The 17,009-nt window shown below is 39.4% G+C and overlaps 1 protein-coding gene across 1 annotated transcript in view; it reads right to left on the bottom strand.

Moving 5' to 3' along the window:
- The window catches only part of prkcha (protein kinase C, eta, a), a 95,343-nt gene extending 86,359 nt beyond the window's left edge, over positions 1 to 8,984 (bottom strand). The window contains exon 1 of the mRNA XM_057859572.1: positions 8,409 to 8,984. Coding sequence (XP_057715555.1) covers positions 8,409 to 8,762 — 354 coding nt within the window. The 5' untranslated portion in view covers positions 8,763 to 8,984. The remainder of the gene's footprint in view (positions 1 to 8,408) is intronic.
- Positions 8,985 to 17,009: the final 8,025 nt, after the last annotated feature.

The raw sequence follows: 17,009 nt of genomic DNA, 5'->3' as shown, positions 1-17,009 counted from the left end.
TAAAATCGATTAATAAAATAGTTGCCAACTAATTTGATAATCGATTTTTGCTATGAAGTCCTGTTTGGATCCTTGTGTGTGTGTAATGTGAGGCTGCGCGCGTTGGATTGCTGAATTAATAATATTACCAAGTGTCGAGAGTTAGATTGTCTTTTGTGTTTTTAGATCCAGTGTGCCTCCATCAGAGGTGAGTAAATGAAGCCAATTGTATCGCTTGTATTCTTTGTTTATGGGACGTTACTACTTAGAATGGAGTGCTAAGGTAGTTAGCGATTATGATAATCAGTGTCTTTAGTGTCAGTTTGTATTGTGTTTTGGAGAAGCATATTTACGCCTGAGTTATTGTTAGATAGTCATTTCGTTATATGACGAAACCACATTCATATAACAGCTTAAAGTCTTCTTTTAGCACAAATTACTATTCAAACTGTAAATTGTCATGCAAGGCAGTGTGCTTTGATTTGGATTGTATTTATGAACAACTGTTTGATAAAGAAGACTGATTCATTACAATACATATCAGCGCTTTGCCAACAAGAAAAGAAAATGTCAATCAGCAGCACTTTTTTGTATTTGAATGAACAGGACTTTTGACTGATTTGCGTACTGAGAATTGATTTTTATGCTTTATACTCAGAACCTTTATTCAAACCTTTAACAAGTTTTATGTACTTAAAACAGCACAGTTGTAGACTAGAGGTTAAGTCAGGAAGCTGTCATAAATTAATATTATTTTTGAAGGAAAGTCATCAATTTTGTCTTCATTGTTATTCACAACATACCCAAAACAAATTCAAGTTTGTGAAGGTAATTGAAAAAATTGAATCGATTAATCGTTTAATTAATCGTTTGATTAATCAGTGATAACAATAACTGTTAGTTCCAGCCCTGCAAGAAATGTTTATTTTGTGGTAAGAATAAAACAGATAAATGAAGTGATAACACTTCAGATACTCTATGTTGCTTATGTGGCTCCACTATCATACGATTGATTAGGTGTGACTTTTAGCAACGACTAGATCACACTACTTGACATCCTGTTGTGCCCGCTCCCGCCCACAATTTTGGTTTTGTTGTCAAGTTGGTCTCAAACCACATTAATAAGTCTTGAATTTAATGTTCCTTGAGCTGGAGGAAACCTGTCAATATTTTAATTTCGACTTATTTTACTATTGAAGGAATTCGGCCCCCCTGCCAAGCCGCGGGAACATCGCCAGCCGAACGAAATGGGTGTTCCGCTGGCACCGCTCCCGCGAGCCGGGCGGTGGGGGCCAAAATTCCGCGTGTTCACTCCCATGTTAACCCGTTGTACTGACTTGATGTTCCAAAAGTTTGAAGAAGGCTCACCGAAAACAGGTTGACAATTTATTCTTCGACAATGGTCAAAAACAAGGCAAAAACAGATGACGGAGGGACCCTGCTGGATCCAGGGTCGGCAAACAAGGCTACATAGAAATGTTCCCGAGCAGCGACCGTGTTATCTAAATGTTCAGTTCTTTTTGAAAGCTGCGGTGGAGTGCGCCGGGCCAAAGGCGTGGCTGGGTGTTGTCTTGGGATCATCCCTCTGTGGCAGGTCAGGTTCGTGTGTCATCCTTCGTGGTTGGGATGTGGTTGCCACGGTGACCGACGCAGGTCTTGACGTCCAAGGCGCCCACGCTATCAACTTGTTATCCTTGTTTGGGAGCCCAATGCTACTTGTTTTAGGACAGAGTGCCCTGCTCTTTGTCCTGAAGTGGCCGGAAGAACTGATTGCAAGAGTTGGTGTGTCAATCGTTCTCATGACTAGTTGGGCTTCTGTGATAAGATGGCGTTGTGTATCTTTTATGCCCTCTATTCTGCTTCTTTTCATTAAACTATGGTGTAAGTGCTATTTATTTTATATTAGGTGTGTTAGATAATACAAATAGTCCTACAGTAAAAATGAGAAATGATACTATTCCCTGATTGATTTTATTACGTGTGTTAGAGAAATACAAACAGTTATATGTTGTGTGCGAGAAAGGTAACTATTCCTTTCACTATATTACTGATAAAAACAATGCTTTAGCAACTTATTTGCACATTGCCATTTAAAAGCTACTGGAAAAACTGGAACATTGGTCTTGGTTATGGAATAGTCTTCCCCCTGAAATCCGCACCACTACAAATCTGGGCCTTTTTAAATCTCTTTAAATTTAAATTTAAAGACACACCTTTTTAGACTCGCCTTTCCCCAAAATTAGTTTAGCCTGGTTTTATTTCTTTAGGGTTTTTAATGTTTTCGGATTTTATCTGTTTTATTGTTTTGTTTGCTGTCTGACTGATCTTGATTCGCTGTTTCGTTTCTTTTTTCTTTACCTTTCTTCCTAATGTCATTGTATAATACTTTCCTGCCTTTTATTTACTATGTGCCATATTTGTCTTTGTTGTAAAGCACTTTGGGGACCTTTCGGGTTTTGTAAAGGGCTATATAAATAAATTTGATTTGATTTTGAAAGTCGTTAAACAGTGCTTGAATTTGGACATGTAAAATGTGTACGAACCCTGTGCAGGTCTTCAAATGGGGGCATTTCACCTTTAAAATTTGACACAACTCAAGTAAATTTTTCATCTACCTGCACTTGAGCAAGTAGGACTTTTGCAGATTATTATTATTTTGTTTAAAAAACATTATTATTCTTGAATTTTTTGTGGCTGGCAACTTCTACTCCACAATTAAGCCTAATTGTTCGTGGCAATGTGTAAATAAGTTGATAAAGCATTGCATTTATCAGTAATATCAGGAAAATGTGAGTGGAAATGAAAATATCGACACGGTTCCTCCAGCTCATAGAAAGTTAAATTCAAGGCTTATTAATGTTGTTTGAGACAGAGGCGGGCACAACAGGACATCAAGTAGTGTGATCTAGTGGTTGCTAAAAGTCACACTCAATAAATCGTATGACATCAAACAACTGCAGCTACATAAACAGAATACAGTACTCATAGAAAAATCAACCCCTAATTTCACAAAATATGCTCAGAGTGTAAAGGGTTCCTTAAAATGTATTTATTTTCTACATTATTTATATAAAAATATTTTTATTTGCAGCCTATGCAGACATTTTTTTCAGATTATTATATTTGAGGTAAAAAATTTAATTAATCCCGATTTAGATTTTTTTCCATAATTCCTCAACCCACTGATGCACTTTAGAGATGAAAGACAAGTAATTAAAGCAATGTATTACTCTTGTGGTGAACGACAATGTAGGGTAACATGTAGTTACATGTAAAGGTGAAGTCAGGGGTCGGCAACCCAAAATGTTGGAAGAGCAATATTACAACTTTTAGATGTATGGGCTTATTAAGAACAAATAGTACTTAAAGTGCGTACGACAGGATACAAAAAGTCTTAAAAAGCATTATTATGTGAATTAGAATCATATTTTGAGATGATTCGACTACCATATTTTTTGGACTATAAGTCGCACCTGAGTATAAGTCGCACGGTTCGCACCAGCCAAAAAATGCGCAATGAAAAGGAGAAAAACACATAAGATGCACCGGAGTATATGTCGCATTTGAAGGAAATTTAATTGACAGAATCCAGCACAAAGAACTGACATGTCATCTTGAAAGGCACTTTAAAATAAAAAATACAATAGAGAACAACAGGCTGAATAAGTGTACGGTATGTTAACATTACATGATGCATAAACAACGAACTGAGAACCTGCCTGATATGTTAATGTAACATAGAGTTAATGACAAAACTATAGCATACAGAACACGCTAACAAGCAACAATGATATGATAATGTGTTAATGATTTAACACATTAGTCACTCCACAGTATAAGACGCACCCTCTACCAAACTATGAAAAACACTGCGACTTATATTCTAAAAAATACGGTATATACAACAATTTGGCAAAGCGCAGATGACGAGAAATTAGTTTTTTAATCCGCCGTTTAGCCACGCCTACCATTATAGGGCTCTCGCGTCCTCAACAGGAGGATGACATCGGCAGGGTCATGGTTTCAGCTGGTTTAGAATTTAGCTCATTGAGGGGGAATTATTCAGAACGAAGAAAATGCGACGAGGAGAGCCGCAAAATGTCATTGCTTCAGTCTCTCTACTCCAATATTTTTAAAGGATATTTATTTTATCGAAGTATTTTTCCCCAATTGCCAAATAAATGGTATGGTCATGACAAATAACAGTCTGGTGCAAACTGGAATTAGAAGTAATAAAAATGCATTTATTCAGTACGCGATGGCAAAATTACTCCATATTAGTCAAAACTGTCGACTTCACCTTTACTGTCGCACCTCTTGAACGATATTTTATGCCATCTTAGTTAGTCCCGCTTTTGTCATTTCCCTGCCCCGGCTTCGGAGAATGTAAACAAAGCAAGAGGCGTGACAGCTAGCCGACATGCTAAACCGAACCGAGTGACGTATCAAAGTCTTATTTTCGCTTTTCGACGAGAAAAGTCAAACAAAACTAGCCCGGATCATTTTACACGGCAACGGGGTTGTCGTTTTGCCATTACAGCTCTTTCCCCTGCTGCGGACAGGGGAGCTGAGCTAGCTGGGGAAGCAGCTGGAGAGTACCGCTGGACGAACCGGCCGACCTCGGAGGAGCGTGTAGCTGCCACATGGTCAACACGAATATGGCGTAAAATAATGCTTTACTACACGGCAAACACGTAAACAGTGAGACAGCGGCGTGCAGTTGTTGTGCAGCTAACATGGCAGGATCTGTCTGAGGAGAACTATTCTACATGTCCGTCCATGAGCAAACGTAAGTAAATAGTCCTTTATTTAAAGAAAGTTTGTAGTGTTTACTTTGTAATCGCTGTATTTGCTGCCATTTTTAACACAAAGTTGCAATTTTCGATAGGGTTGAAAATTTGACAGAATACCGGGCACACGAAGAGGGCAATAAGACGAGTATAAAGGGGGGGGGGGGGGGGTGCCGGTCGTCGGCCGAGTCAATCAGTCAAAAAATGCAAGCCACCTCTGTATTAAAACCTGTGCCATGATCCCAGTATTTGACATAATACAAAATACGATGTTTACCTACTTCCTCGTAAATCCAATGGTCCTATAGTAGTAGGGCTTGTTTTGGCTAATACCCGTGGTGAAACCTTTTGAAACCCAAAAAGGCTCGCACGCCTCTCCCTGGTGCAGCAACAATTTTCTGAAGTATATAAATATATAAAACGATCGCTTCCAAACATCCAAGCGGTCCATTTCATTCAAGAGCATAAAACACCGCGTGAAATATAAAATAAACATGCTTTTTGGTGTCATACGCACTTTAAAGTAAGTGGAATAATCTGACACATTAATCTGTAAATTAGTCTTTCACACATCATTCGGGATATACAGTACATGGTCATATGCAAGCAGTTCTTATGATAAGATGCGCGAAAAGGACACTCCAAAGAGGCTATTTATTTTTTAGATGAGGCTTAATCTTCGAGTTAGCGGGGGTTTAATTCGTTGGTAGTGTTGGTTTCAACTAACTCCTTGCAGTTTGCAAGTTATTTGTTAGTTTCAGGGCTCCGGAGTAGCTCAGCTAGAGCGAGTCAAAGTCACCTTCCTAGCATGCCAGTAAAAAGCGATACAGGTCTACGAACAGATCCAACATAGTCAAATAAATTCAAAACACAGATCATTGTTCCAAAACCACACGCGACCAAACTGCCGTGATTAATTTAATTCTGCAGGACTATTTTTTTAAAGACTTTTTTCTAACAACACCACTCTAATCAAACAAATACTTGAAGCAGCAAAATTTGATTCGAAGCTTTTTTTCTAATCGAATTACTCGAGCCGTACTTAAATCAGTGCTATCAGGCTGTTTAGGTGGACGGATATACGCAATCAAGGCTGATGAAACTTTGATAAATACGCTTTTTTTTTCGCAAGCTTTGGGACACTCGATGTGTTTGTGCGGAATGTGAAATGTAGTTCACGAACAACAATTAAAAAAAATTTCACCTTCTCACCTATTAAAATTTTCCCCCTACTAATTGAAATGGGTCCCTTAACAGAAGGACCATTATTGTTGTGGTAATGTAGTACGTATTTGGACCAAATAAAAGGAAAAAGAAGGACTACGACGGTGGTCTGCAACCCGTGCCTCTAGAGCTCTTTAGCGCTGCCCTTGTGGCTCTCTGGAGCTTTTTCAAAGATTTTGAAAATGGAAAAAGATGGGGGAGGGAAATATATTTTTTGTTTTAATGTGGCCTCTGTAGGAGGACAAACACGACCCAAACGTTCTTTTAATTCATTAATACTGTAATGAAGTTAAACCTCAGGTGGCATCATACAACAGAGTTGTCACGTGGCACGTCATTCTTTATAAGATCCACTGCAGGGAAAATAAACATTTAATCATGAAGGCTAATTATGTATTTGTAGCCAACTTAGTCATTTTGATAGTAGGCTAATATAGCTGATATCGATACATACAGCCGGTGTTGCTTTCATTGTAAGGCTTGTACAAGGCTTTTAATTTTTTTGCAGCTCCAGACAAACTGTATCAGTTTATTTTTTGGGTCAAATATGGCTCTTTCGGCTTTTTGGGTAGAGACCCCCCCAAGTACGAGATGTAAGTCGTACTATTGTGACGAAAAAAAAAGTCGTATTATTAAGCAGGGTAACGTAGCTGTAATCAGCCACACATGCCATGCCATAGCTGAGAGCTACGACATTACCCTGGCTAATGAAATATATTTCAAATATATCTTTTTTATTGTTCTTCTTGGGGGAAAAAAAGGTTGTTGTTTTTTTTGCCTTGGCAAGGAATGGTGAGGCTGTCCGACTTCAATGCGGCCCACCATCATAGCTTCAAAAAATCCTAAATTAAATCCTGATCATGTTTGTCCTCTTCAGGGGTGAAAGTGGTGAGAATTTCTTGCCGGAAGTCCCTGACGTGAAGGTCGCCATGGAGCCAGAAATTTTATTTATTTATTTTTCTTTCATTTTTGTGTATGTGTGTGTGTGTGGGGGGGGGTCAAACCTCTTGAACTACTGAAATGAAAACTGTTTTAGCAGTTATTTCTATAACACATACAAAAACTGATTTTCATTCAAAATTGTATTTTTTCAATGATTTGCAAAATAAAAGTTAATAAAAACAGCAATAACCCCAACCTCCATCTCCTAAATTTTATTTTCCCTCATTTCCTCACATACTAAATGCCAAATCTCAATTTTAACTACTTCAGAACATAGGATGTACTAGTATATTAAAATTGAAGTTAATGTAAACATTTACTTTACTGACTTTACTTTTTTAAATAACAAAGATATATGTAACATACATTCAGAAAAAAAGGTACAAATGACTTATATTATGCAGAATGGAATATATTTTGAAGATCGCGAAAACATTGGCTTTTTTAAATCGTAAGGAAATTAATAATTAGCCTAACATAAATGAAAAGTCCAAAGTGCACATTGACAGCTAAGATGGACTGAACCTCCCCATAAGAGCAAATAAAACTAAATATAATTATTTATTTTTTTATTTTTTACTGTTGAAGAAAACATCCACATTTAAACCAATCAGAGCTAACTCTCTCTGCTGATCACATGTCAGTTTGTCAGCCAATTGTATGCATAAATGAGTCCAGGCGTTTTGCTTTGCTGCGTGCATTCGCACATTGACGTGACTCATCATCGTCAGACTCATAACTGCAGCAGCTGGGGAAACGTCCATGCCATCCGTGGAATAAAATAAATAATAAATATTGGTGGAAACGGATTACGCTACACAAGCACTTTATTATGCTTGTTGTTAACACTTGTGTATGTAAATCTGATGTTGGTAGATTGTTTTCTTCTTGGAGATGAAATGCATGTGTGGCAGCTAAGCATTTTTAAAATTTTTAATATAGCTTTTTGACAGTTGCCGTCATATTTTTGGAATCAAAGCGCCGTGTACCGCATTCCGGCCCTGAATCTTATACCGGAACAGCATTACGGCCCTGAATCTTATGCCGGAACTGCGTTCTGGCCCTGAATCTTATACCGGAACTGCGTTCCTGACCGTTCTGGCCCACTTTCACCCCTGGTCCTCTTACAGAAACCATCTTAAGACAAAAAAATATACTGTATTTTCCTCCCCCATCGTTTTCCATATACATTTTTGGAAAACTCCAGGGAGACACTAGAACAGCGTTAAAGAGCCACATGCGGCTCTACTGCCGCGGGTTGCTGACCCCCAGGTATCTCCCCCCACCGCCCCCCTCCAAAGAAAACAACCAATGTAACTTTCCTCTATATGAAGTCCCCCATTTTGAAAAATGACTTTCTCCCATAAAAATAACGATTTTAACTTTTTTCATTTTCACGTGGGAAGCACATCTGGCACAGTGGCACTATAGGATGTTACTACTCGGAAACGGCAAAGCACTACTTGAACTCACCCACGCCTCGTAGACCTCGCCCGTGTTGGCGATTTTCATGAAGTCCACAATTTGCAAGGTGCAGTTGGCCACAAAGTCGTCGTAGCCGATGGGGGTGTCATTAAAGACGGCCAGTTCAATGTGTTGTGCGTCCCGCACGGAGATGGAGAAGTCCTCGTTGTAGGTGGGCGCGTTGGTTTTCGTTTTGGTGTGGGTTTGTCCCACTTTGAGGTCGTCCACTTTGAGGACAATGTAAGGGTCCATACTCATCGGGGCGCTCTTCATAAATATCTTGGAGTTGCGGCGGGAAACGTTGGTCGGTTTCAGGTCCACCGCTTCTCCGATTCGGAGCTGAATGTGGCCGGAAAACTTCATATCTATCGCAGAGACGAGACAAGTTACTAAAGGAGGATTCGTGACGAACTAGAAGACGCGGCAGGTGTGTTCATGCTTAGTGCAATTGTCAGAACACTTAACATCCGCCTTCGTTTGACTCCGAGTGGGCTGACTCTTCAGCACTAAAGGAAGCCACAAAAAACACAGGCCAACTGAGAACTACAAGTTCCGCATAACTTTTCCTGGTTTAAAAAAAAAAAAAACTGCAGCCATGCCTGTGTGTTTGCTCTGCCATACCCGTCACGTGGCTATGGGAAATCAGAGAGTAGGATTAAAAGAACTACAATACCAGTAATGTAGGCTCGCTTTTCTGTCGCACAGCGCCATCTAATGGCTACTTTAGTCAGGCAGGAAATGGAACGTTTTTGTTTGTTTTCCCCCTGTTTAAATCTTTTAATTTTACAAAAATCAGTGAGATAGTACATTATTTTATAGAGAATCTAACAGGCAAGCCTAAAAAAGTCCATGAAGATACCTGAAATTACTATCGTACAACAAGAAAAGTAAGTAATAATCAGTGTTGTCAAAGATTACTTAAAAAAGTAATTTAATTACTGATTACTGATTACACCTCAAAAAGTAATCTAGTTACTTTACTGATTACTTTATTATCAAAGTAACTAAGTTACTTTAAAAGTAACTTATCAGTTACTTCTTACCATTTTTTTCCCCTTTTGCTGCCTCAACAAAAAAAAATAACAGAAAAATGTCATCGTGTTTAATTGAGTTTTTCACATAAGGCTTAATCTTTGAGTTAGCGGGGTTTAATTAGTCGACCACCATTGACTTGCCCTTGCTTAGCCATTCCGGAGCCCTAAAACTAACAACTAACTGATAAACTGCACATAATTTGTTGAAATCAACTCCAACGACTAATTAAACCCCCGCTGACTCCAAGGTAAAGCCTAATGTAAAAAATTCTGAACTTCCCCTTTGAAATAAAGACCTAGCCATTAAAATGTTGTTTCTAAAAGTTGTAAAGCAATAAAACAAACAACAAAAATTAATGAAATGAACAAAAATCCTACAACGTAAAGTTTTCATAATGGGTCAAAATCATTTTTCGAACAGATCACGTGACTTGCACCTTGGAGACTGTCCTTTGCTTTGCTTAGCCAAAACTACACCAGAGGAGGCAAGATGGATATTTAGAATTTCTTTAAACCTAAGCTTTCAAATGCTGCCAACAACAACTTGAACAGTTGATTGAACTCGAACAGTGTCAATATGTGTGTGTGTGTGTGTGTGTGTGTGTGTGTGTGTGTATATATATATATATATATATACATATACATATACATATTAGGGCTGTCAAAATTAACGCGTTAACGCGCGGTAATTAATTTTTTAAATTAATCACGTTAAAATATTTGATGCAATTAACGCACATGTCCCGCTGAGACAGTATTCTGCCTTTTGGTAAGTTTTAAAGCAAGGCTTTTTGTGCTGTCTAACACCGAACTCTTGTGGTCGCTTTACGACATGGTTTATTGTTTACTTGCCAGTTCAATATGGCTGCACGACGTCTCTGTTGTGCTTATATGATCCTTGGACAAGATTTGTGTGTAAGTATGGTTGTTGTAAAGAATGTACATATTATGTTAATAAGCGAAATGTTATATTTTTTGTATGAGACGCTTTTTGTTTATGTTTAGTGAACCTGTATAGCGTGCTAAGCTAACGTTGTTGCTAATGCAATGCTTGTGTACTTTTTTTGGGTAGTTTTACGACGGTCTAAAGAGGACAATGGTTTGAGGCCATTTTACTAATAAATCAGATGAAAAAGGAAGAAGTCTGATTATTAAGGCGTCGTTCACTAGCTGTCTAGCTTTGAAAAAAGTAGACGCTTCGGAGTGAGGGCAGCATAGACAGATTTAAATGACAGTAGAGTGAAATGCCCACTACAGTCCTTATGTACCGTATGTTGAATGTATATATCCATATTGTGTCTTATCTTTCCATTCCAACAATTTATTTTACAGAGTATATATATAATTCACAGAAAAATATGGCATATTTTATAGATGGTTTGAATTGCGATTAATTACGATTAATTAATTTTTAAGCTGTAATTAACTCGATTAAAAATTTTAATCGTTTGACAGCCATAATATATATATATATATATATATATATATATATATATATATATATATATATATATATATATATATATATATATATACAGTATTGGCCAAAAGTTTGGAGACACCTCAAAGGTGGATACTTTGAAGAATTTAGAAAACAAAACCTGTTTTCAGTTATTTCACTTTTTTTTTGCCATTCCACATGTTCGTTCATAGTTTTGATGTCTTCAGTGAGAATATATAATAGTAGTGAAAATATATAAAACGCAAAATGTGTGTCCAAACTTTTGACTTTCTTTTCAGTCTTCAACATGATTCTCCCCCCAGTCCCACAAATGTAAGACTCAGCCTATGATTATCTATAAAATGTACATAATTACACATATTATAAAGGCTGGTTACAAACTGTAGAAGAGCTGGCTGTCTCGTTACCTGTCGGCTTTTTTTTTCGCGACGCGTTGTGCTGTAATTCCAAGTGCTTCCTTGTTGAATTGGATGTCGAGTCTATAGTGGTCGACAGTCTTTCTGAGCCAGCGCAGAGTTTGCAACACACGGAGATATTTTGTCATCTTTACTGGACGGGTATGTAACCCGGCTCCTTTACTGTTAGCATCCTGATAGCTAGCAGGCTATGTTGTTGACCGCCGTGGCAGACGGCGCTTGCACAGAAAGCATGGTATTACATGTGACCCGTTTTTTCCACCCCGATGAGAAAACGTGAGATGTGATGTCACTCCCAAACTCAAGCGCAGTATTTTCTTTTCAAATGCTCTTCGTACATGACTACAATATTCTTCATTCTACATACAGTATGAGGCAACAACAAAATAGTAACGCATAGGCACCGAGGAAACTAACTTTAATCAGATTACTGGCCTGGAAAAATGAACGCATTAGATTGCCCGTTACTGAAAGAAAGTAATCAGATTACAGTAACGCGTTACTGACAACACTGGTAATAATGAAGGTTAAAGCAACACTAGGTAGGTTTTCGAGGTACTTCCGCTTTACTTCTGCATTTCTGCCCCCCCCCCCTTTTTCAAGTATCAAAATCATATACAATATCATAGATTGAGCATAACTACATAACCAATCAGACAACGGCAACATCATCAACAACAACAACAAAAAACAACAAGGGGAACAAACACAAAAGTTAACAAAAACCCCAAAAATCAATGAATTTTCTTTTGAGAGAGGACTTTATAAATCAGCTTAAATTGTTTAAATAAAGAAAATAGATGAAGGGCTTTCCCATCTATCAAATCCAACGCTTTGCAAAAGATTGAGAAATCATTTCTACAGTGAGCCAAACATGGTTTCGTTTTAAAAAAAAAACACTTATGGATAAAAAAGTTCCACATAAGCATTATTACAATCAAAACAAATTCTAAGTTTTTATCTTTTTGATGAACACCAAACAAAAGTATTTCTTCTGTCAGAGGCAAATCAATATTTTTTTAGTGCAGCCAAGTCTTTAATTGACCCCAGAAGAAATTAACTAAATTAATTAAATTAAGTTTGTTCTTCTCGATCTCACTGCCGCCTTCGACACCATTTCCCACACAATCCTTCTCGACAGGCTCTCCTCCTTTGGTATCACCCACACCCCCCTTTCCTGGTTCGCTTCCTACCTGTCTGACTGCACACAAGTTGTCAAATTCGGCCCCCATTAATCCAAATCCCTCCCTTTCTCCGCTGGCGTGCCCCAGGGTTCTGTCCTGGGGCCGCTCCTCTTTATCATTTACATTCTCCCCCTCGGTTCCATCTTCCACAAACACAACATTCACTTCCACTGTTACGCGAATGACACCCAGCTCTACATTTCCTCAAAACCAACCTCCTGCCTTCCACCTTCCTCCCTCACCCTCTGTTTAGATGACATTAAAGGCCGAGTTATGCTTCCGCGTCAGACCTGCGCCGTCAAGGAAGACCCGATTTACGACCCTGCGCCGTAGCCTTACGTGTTCCTATTGAATTTTCAAACCCTAGCGTCACATCGACGCATATGACGTGGCGGAAATGGACTGTGACTGGTCCGCTCAGACTGCTGTTTCCGGTTCAGCGCGAAATCCCCGCCATTTTAGAATATAATCAAACATTATTTTTCTACACGCAAAAATGGACCAAGCCGACGGGTGTATCATCGAAGAGCAAGTCTCGCTAAGACATCATGAAGATTGCCAAATGGCAAGGTCAGCGACTAAATGAAATAAATGGAAGAACCACCAAGATGTGTGTTCGGAATCGAGTGGCCACACGAAGCGGTGACCCACTCGGCCAAAAACTGCCAGCTTTTTATCACTTTATGTCGTATTTTTGGTTGGTGCACGTCATCATTTATTGTGTACTTACTTGCTGTGAGTCTGTGACTTATTTGCGTGTCACACTTCAAGTATATGAAGAATAAAGCACAGGTTTGGTGCCAAAAGAGATGTTTTGATGTTTAATTTTCAACAACAGACAGTTAACACAGGATACATCATCACTGATTGAGAGTTCCTCGGTGCTTTTATGATAACGTTAACATCAAGGCTTCCAACGCAATTTGGGAAGTTCCATAGATGCCAGAAATCTGCTATGGCTTCCCTCTGGCTGGTGGTAGAACACGGCAAACAAATCGGGCTGGAGGGCTTTGCAGACCTCGGACAAAACGCTGGACGCAGTGCTCGACGCCAGTTTGAACCTAGCAGCCACAGCTAGCTGGTTTCCACCTGTGGCTAGAACTCTCTATGCGGCACAGAGGTTGCGCTAGACTTTTTCGTTGTCTGTCATTTTGACTGAGTGTGTCATAAAAATCCGGTCATAATCTATTTTTACCTGTCACTTATATTTTTAAAATGATAATAATGACATATTCAATAGTATTTAGTTTTCATTCATTTTTACTTAATATTCTGTCCGAAAAAGCTTAACAGAGGCAAACAGACAGCGGAGTGCACCAATCAGCGACGGGCAGACGTGACGTTAGCAAAGCGACGAGGGCAGGACGAGGGACTTGTGCGCAGAAGTAAACATACGAGGAGAGCGGAGTTTATTCAACATGGCTAGCGCGAGACAGACTGATGTCAATGACTCGTGTCGATGTGTTTTAGCTCATTTAAAACTGAATTTACCGCGGATTGGAACATATTCTCGGCTCTCCCGTTCGCCATCCGTGTTGTTGTGGAGACGACTTTCGGCGAGCAAGAGTGACATTGCTCGTGAAGAACACGTCAAGCAAATAAACAAATCTAATTTGTCGATTGATTTTTTACCTACTCGAGAGGCCATTAATGTGCTGGGTCCCAGACTTTTCTCTCAGTGTTTGAAAAATACAGGGAGAACAGTCTGGCCGTGCCAGGCAAACACTCAGTTGCCTTGACATTTTTCCGAGTAAGGCCAACGACGTCATGCATCAAGAGAGACAATAGCTAATTAATATGCTCACTCGCCACCCTGTGGTCTGGGGTGTGAATTGCAACCTGTCAAAATGACAGATGGACTTCAGTTTTTTCCGTCACCGTTTAAAAAAAACGGTCAACGACGGAAAATATTCGGTTAACGCGACCCCTGATGCGGCATCAAAAGTTGGACAGACCGTCTTCTGCGTCGCCTGTGCCTCAACATTTGTATGATTAACATTTATTCAATGTCGATGAGCTGAAGATCCACATTCAAGCATTCCATTTTGCATTGTTTATTTTTTCTCCGTTAAACTAGGCAAGAGGAAGTCAACAAGCATGCCCCAAAACCGTACAAACATAGCGCCACACCCCTCTAGTGGCTTGGTGGTAAATTACAGAGCAACGCGTCACCTGGCCGGAGAACCATCGAATGTCGAATGATGCCGTAGTTGCTGCGCCGTCACCGCAACGCGGGAGCATAACTCAGGCTTAACTCTTGGTTCTCCTCTAACATCCTCCTACTCAACAGCTCAAAATCAGAAGTCCTCCTAGTTGGAACCACCGCCATGCTCTCTCATGTCAATAAGTTCTCTATTAACGTCAACAATGTACCAATCTCTCCTTCTACTCAGGTTAAAAGTCTGGATGTCATCCTCGACAGCACGCTCTCCTTCCGGTCACATATCAACGGCATCACCAGATCCGCCTACTTCCACCTTCACAATATTTCTCATCTCCTCCCTTCTCTCACCCGCCATGGTCTGTAGTCTAATAACCTCCCGGCTAGATTACTATAACTCAGTGCTCTTTGGTCTCCCAAACAAGTCCCTCCAAAAACTGCAGCTCCTCTAGAACTCAGCAGCCGTCATCACTCGGACCCCCACCACACACCACATCACCCCAATCCTCTGTCAACTTCATTGGTTTACAGTCAAACGAAAAATAAATTACAAGACCCTTATCATTACATTCAAAGCACTCAATGGCTTGGCCCCTCCCTACATTTGCAATCTACTCTGTTTAAACAATCCACCCCGTCCACTTTGCTTTTCCACGATCCTCCACCTTTCTGTCCCCCGTGTCCGTCTCTCCACCTTTGGTTCCAGAGCTTTTAGTCACTGTGCCCCCCAGCTCTGGAACTCCCTACCCCTGATCATCGCAGTATACCTACCCTTTCACTTTTCAAATCCAGACTCCAAACACACCTGTTCACTCTTTCTTACCTACCATCAGTGGTGTTACCAGGATTTTTTTTTTTAAGGTGAAAGAGGAGGTAACAACGCAAAGGTTAAAACTTAGAACACATCAGTACTATATGAATGGGATACCATACGTGGTGCTCAGACTGCCGTTAGTACTACATCCAGTTTTCTTTGGGTGGGCAGAGCGTGTCCGTAGGTGGGCACTGCCCACCTCTGCCCCCTCCTGGTAACGCCCCTGCCCACCATGATCCTTAGCTCTGTTCTATCTTTACGTCTCTTTATCGTGCTTTTAACCTTTTTTTTAAATGATTGTTTTGTTGGTACTGTGATTCCATCTCTCTTGTGAAGCGTCTTTGTGTGGCTTAAAAAGCACTCTGGAAATAAAATGTATTATTATTATTAACTACCTTGCAGTGAAAAAACACATGATTTAAATTTTCCACGTCCACATCACAAAAAGCACAACTGTTTGCTTCAAAACCAAATTTCAGTCTTAAAAATTCCTTATTGGGGTAAATTTCTTTCAAAATTTTGAATTGCACCTCTTTTGTTTTAGGAGACATCGGAAAATTTGGTTCGGATAATATTCATTTAACAATTTCCTGATACCATTTGTTATCACCAATATCCTGCCCCCAATGCATAATTTCCTCAAATTTTCAGAGACTCGAGAATTTTGAATAACCTCTTTCACCATTGCTTTTAATGCCATTGGAATGCCCCTTTTTCAAATCTTTACATTGTATCTACAATGTATTTCTACATTCTACATTCTACTTTGTATTTGGTTTTTATTACAGAAATCTTGATGGAGCAAAAATTTCCCATTTTCATCCAACAAGTGAGCAACAGCCCATATACCTATTGAATGACATTCTGCCTTAAAAACTGACTTCCTATTTATTAAGTTGTATCTGTTATTCCATATTGGTGTATTATGTAGCGTAAAATTATGGCAGTACAGCAGTTTCCAATAAAGGAGTGTTTGTTGATCCGCATTTCTGCTCGCAACTTTCGTATTACAATTACTCCATCCGAAACAACAGTGGAGCTGGAGTAACATTATCTATCAAAATCCCTTAAAAAAGACAATTAGAAAATTCCGCATCCATCTAACATCATCACGACAGGAGAGGACAACATGCTCATGAAGGCAGATGTGGAACTAGGCTTGTGCCACCACAAAGACTGGGACTGCATTTTCATTTGTCCGGTGCTCAAAAAATACTAAACATAGACTTCCTAATTATATTGATGGGTCACACCGTCAGACACTGTGCCACGCCTTCAAGTAGGGGGCCTGCCCACATCAAGAGGAGTTATTCTCAAACACACGCACGCAGCGAGCTAACACCGGATTTAGGTTGAAAAAGTACAAAAGCTGTACCGCATACAAACAGAAAGGATTGTCTCAGGAGTGATTTGTTCAAAGATTCAAGGTAATTATTACATTTTTCGTACCATGCATGCACTTTGTTGTGAAAAAAATCAATGGGAAAAATTAGCCGCTACGGCATTGGCGTCATAGTTTGCAATATTTACGTAAAATAA

Source organism: Corythoichthys intestinalis, chromosome 15 (genome assembly GCF_030265065.1).
Source record: "Corythoichthys intestinalis isolate RoL2023-P3 chromosome 15, ASM3026506v1, whole genome shotgun sequence".
NCBI classification, from domain to species: domain Eukaryota; kingdom Metazoa; phylum Chordata; class Actinopteri; order Syngnathiformes; family Syngnathidae; genus Corythoichthys; species Corythoichthys intestinalis.
This window is presented reverse-complemented; position numbering and strand designations above follow the sequence as displayed.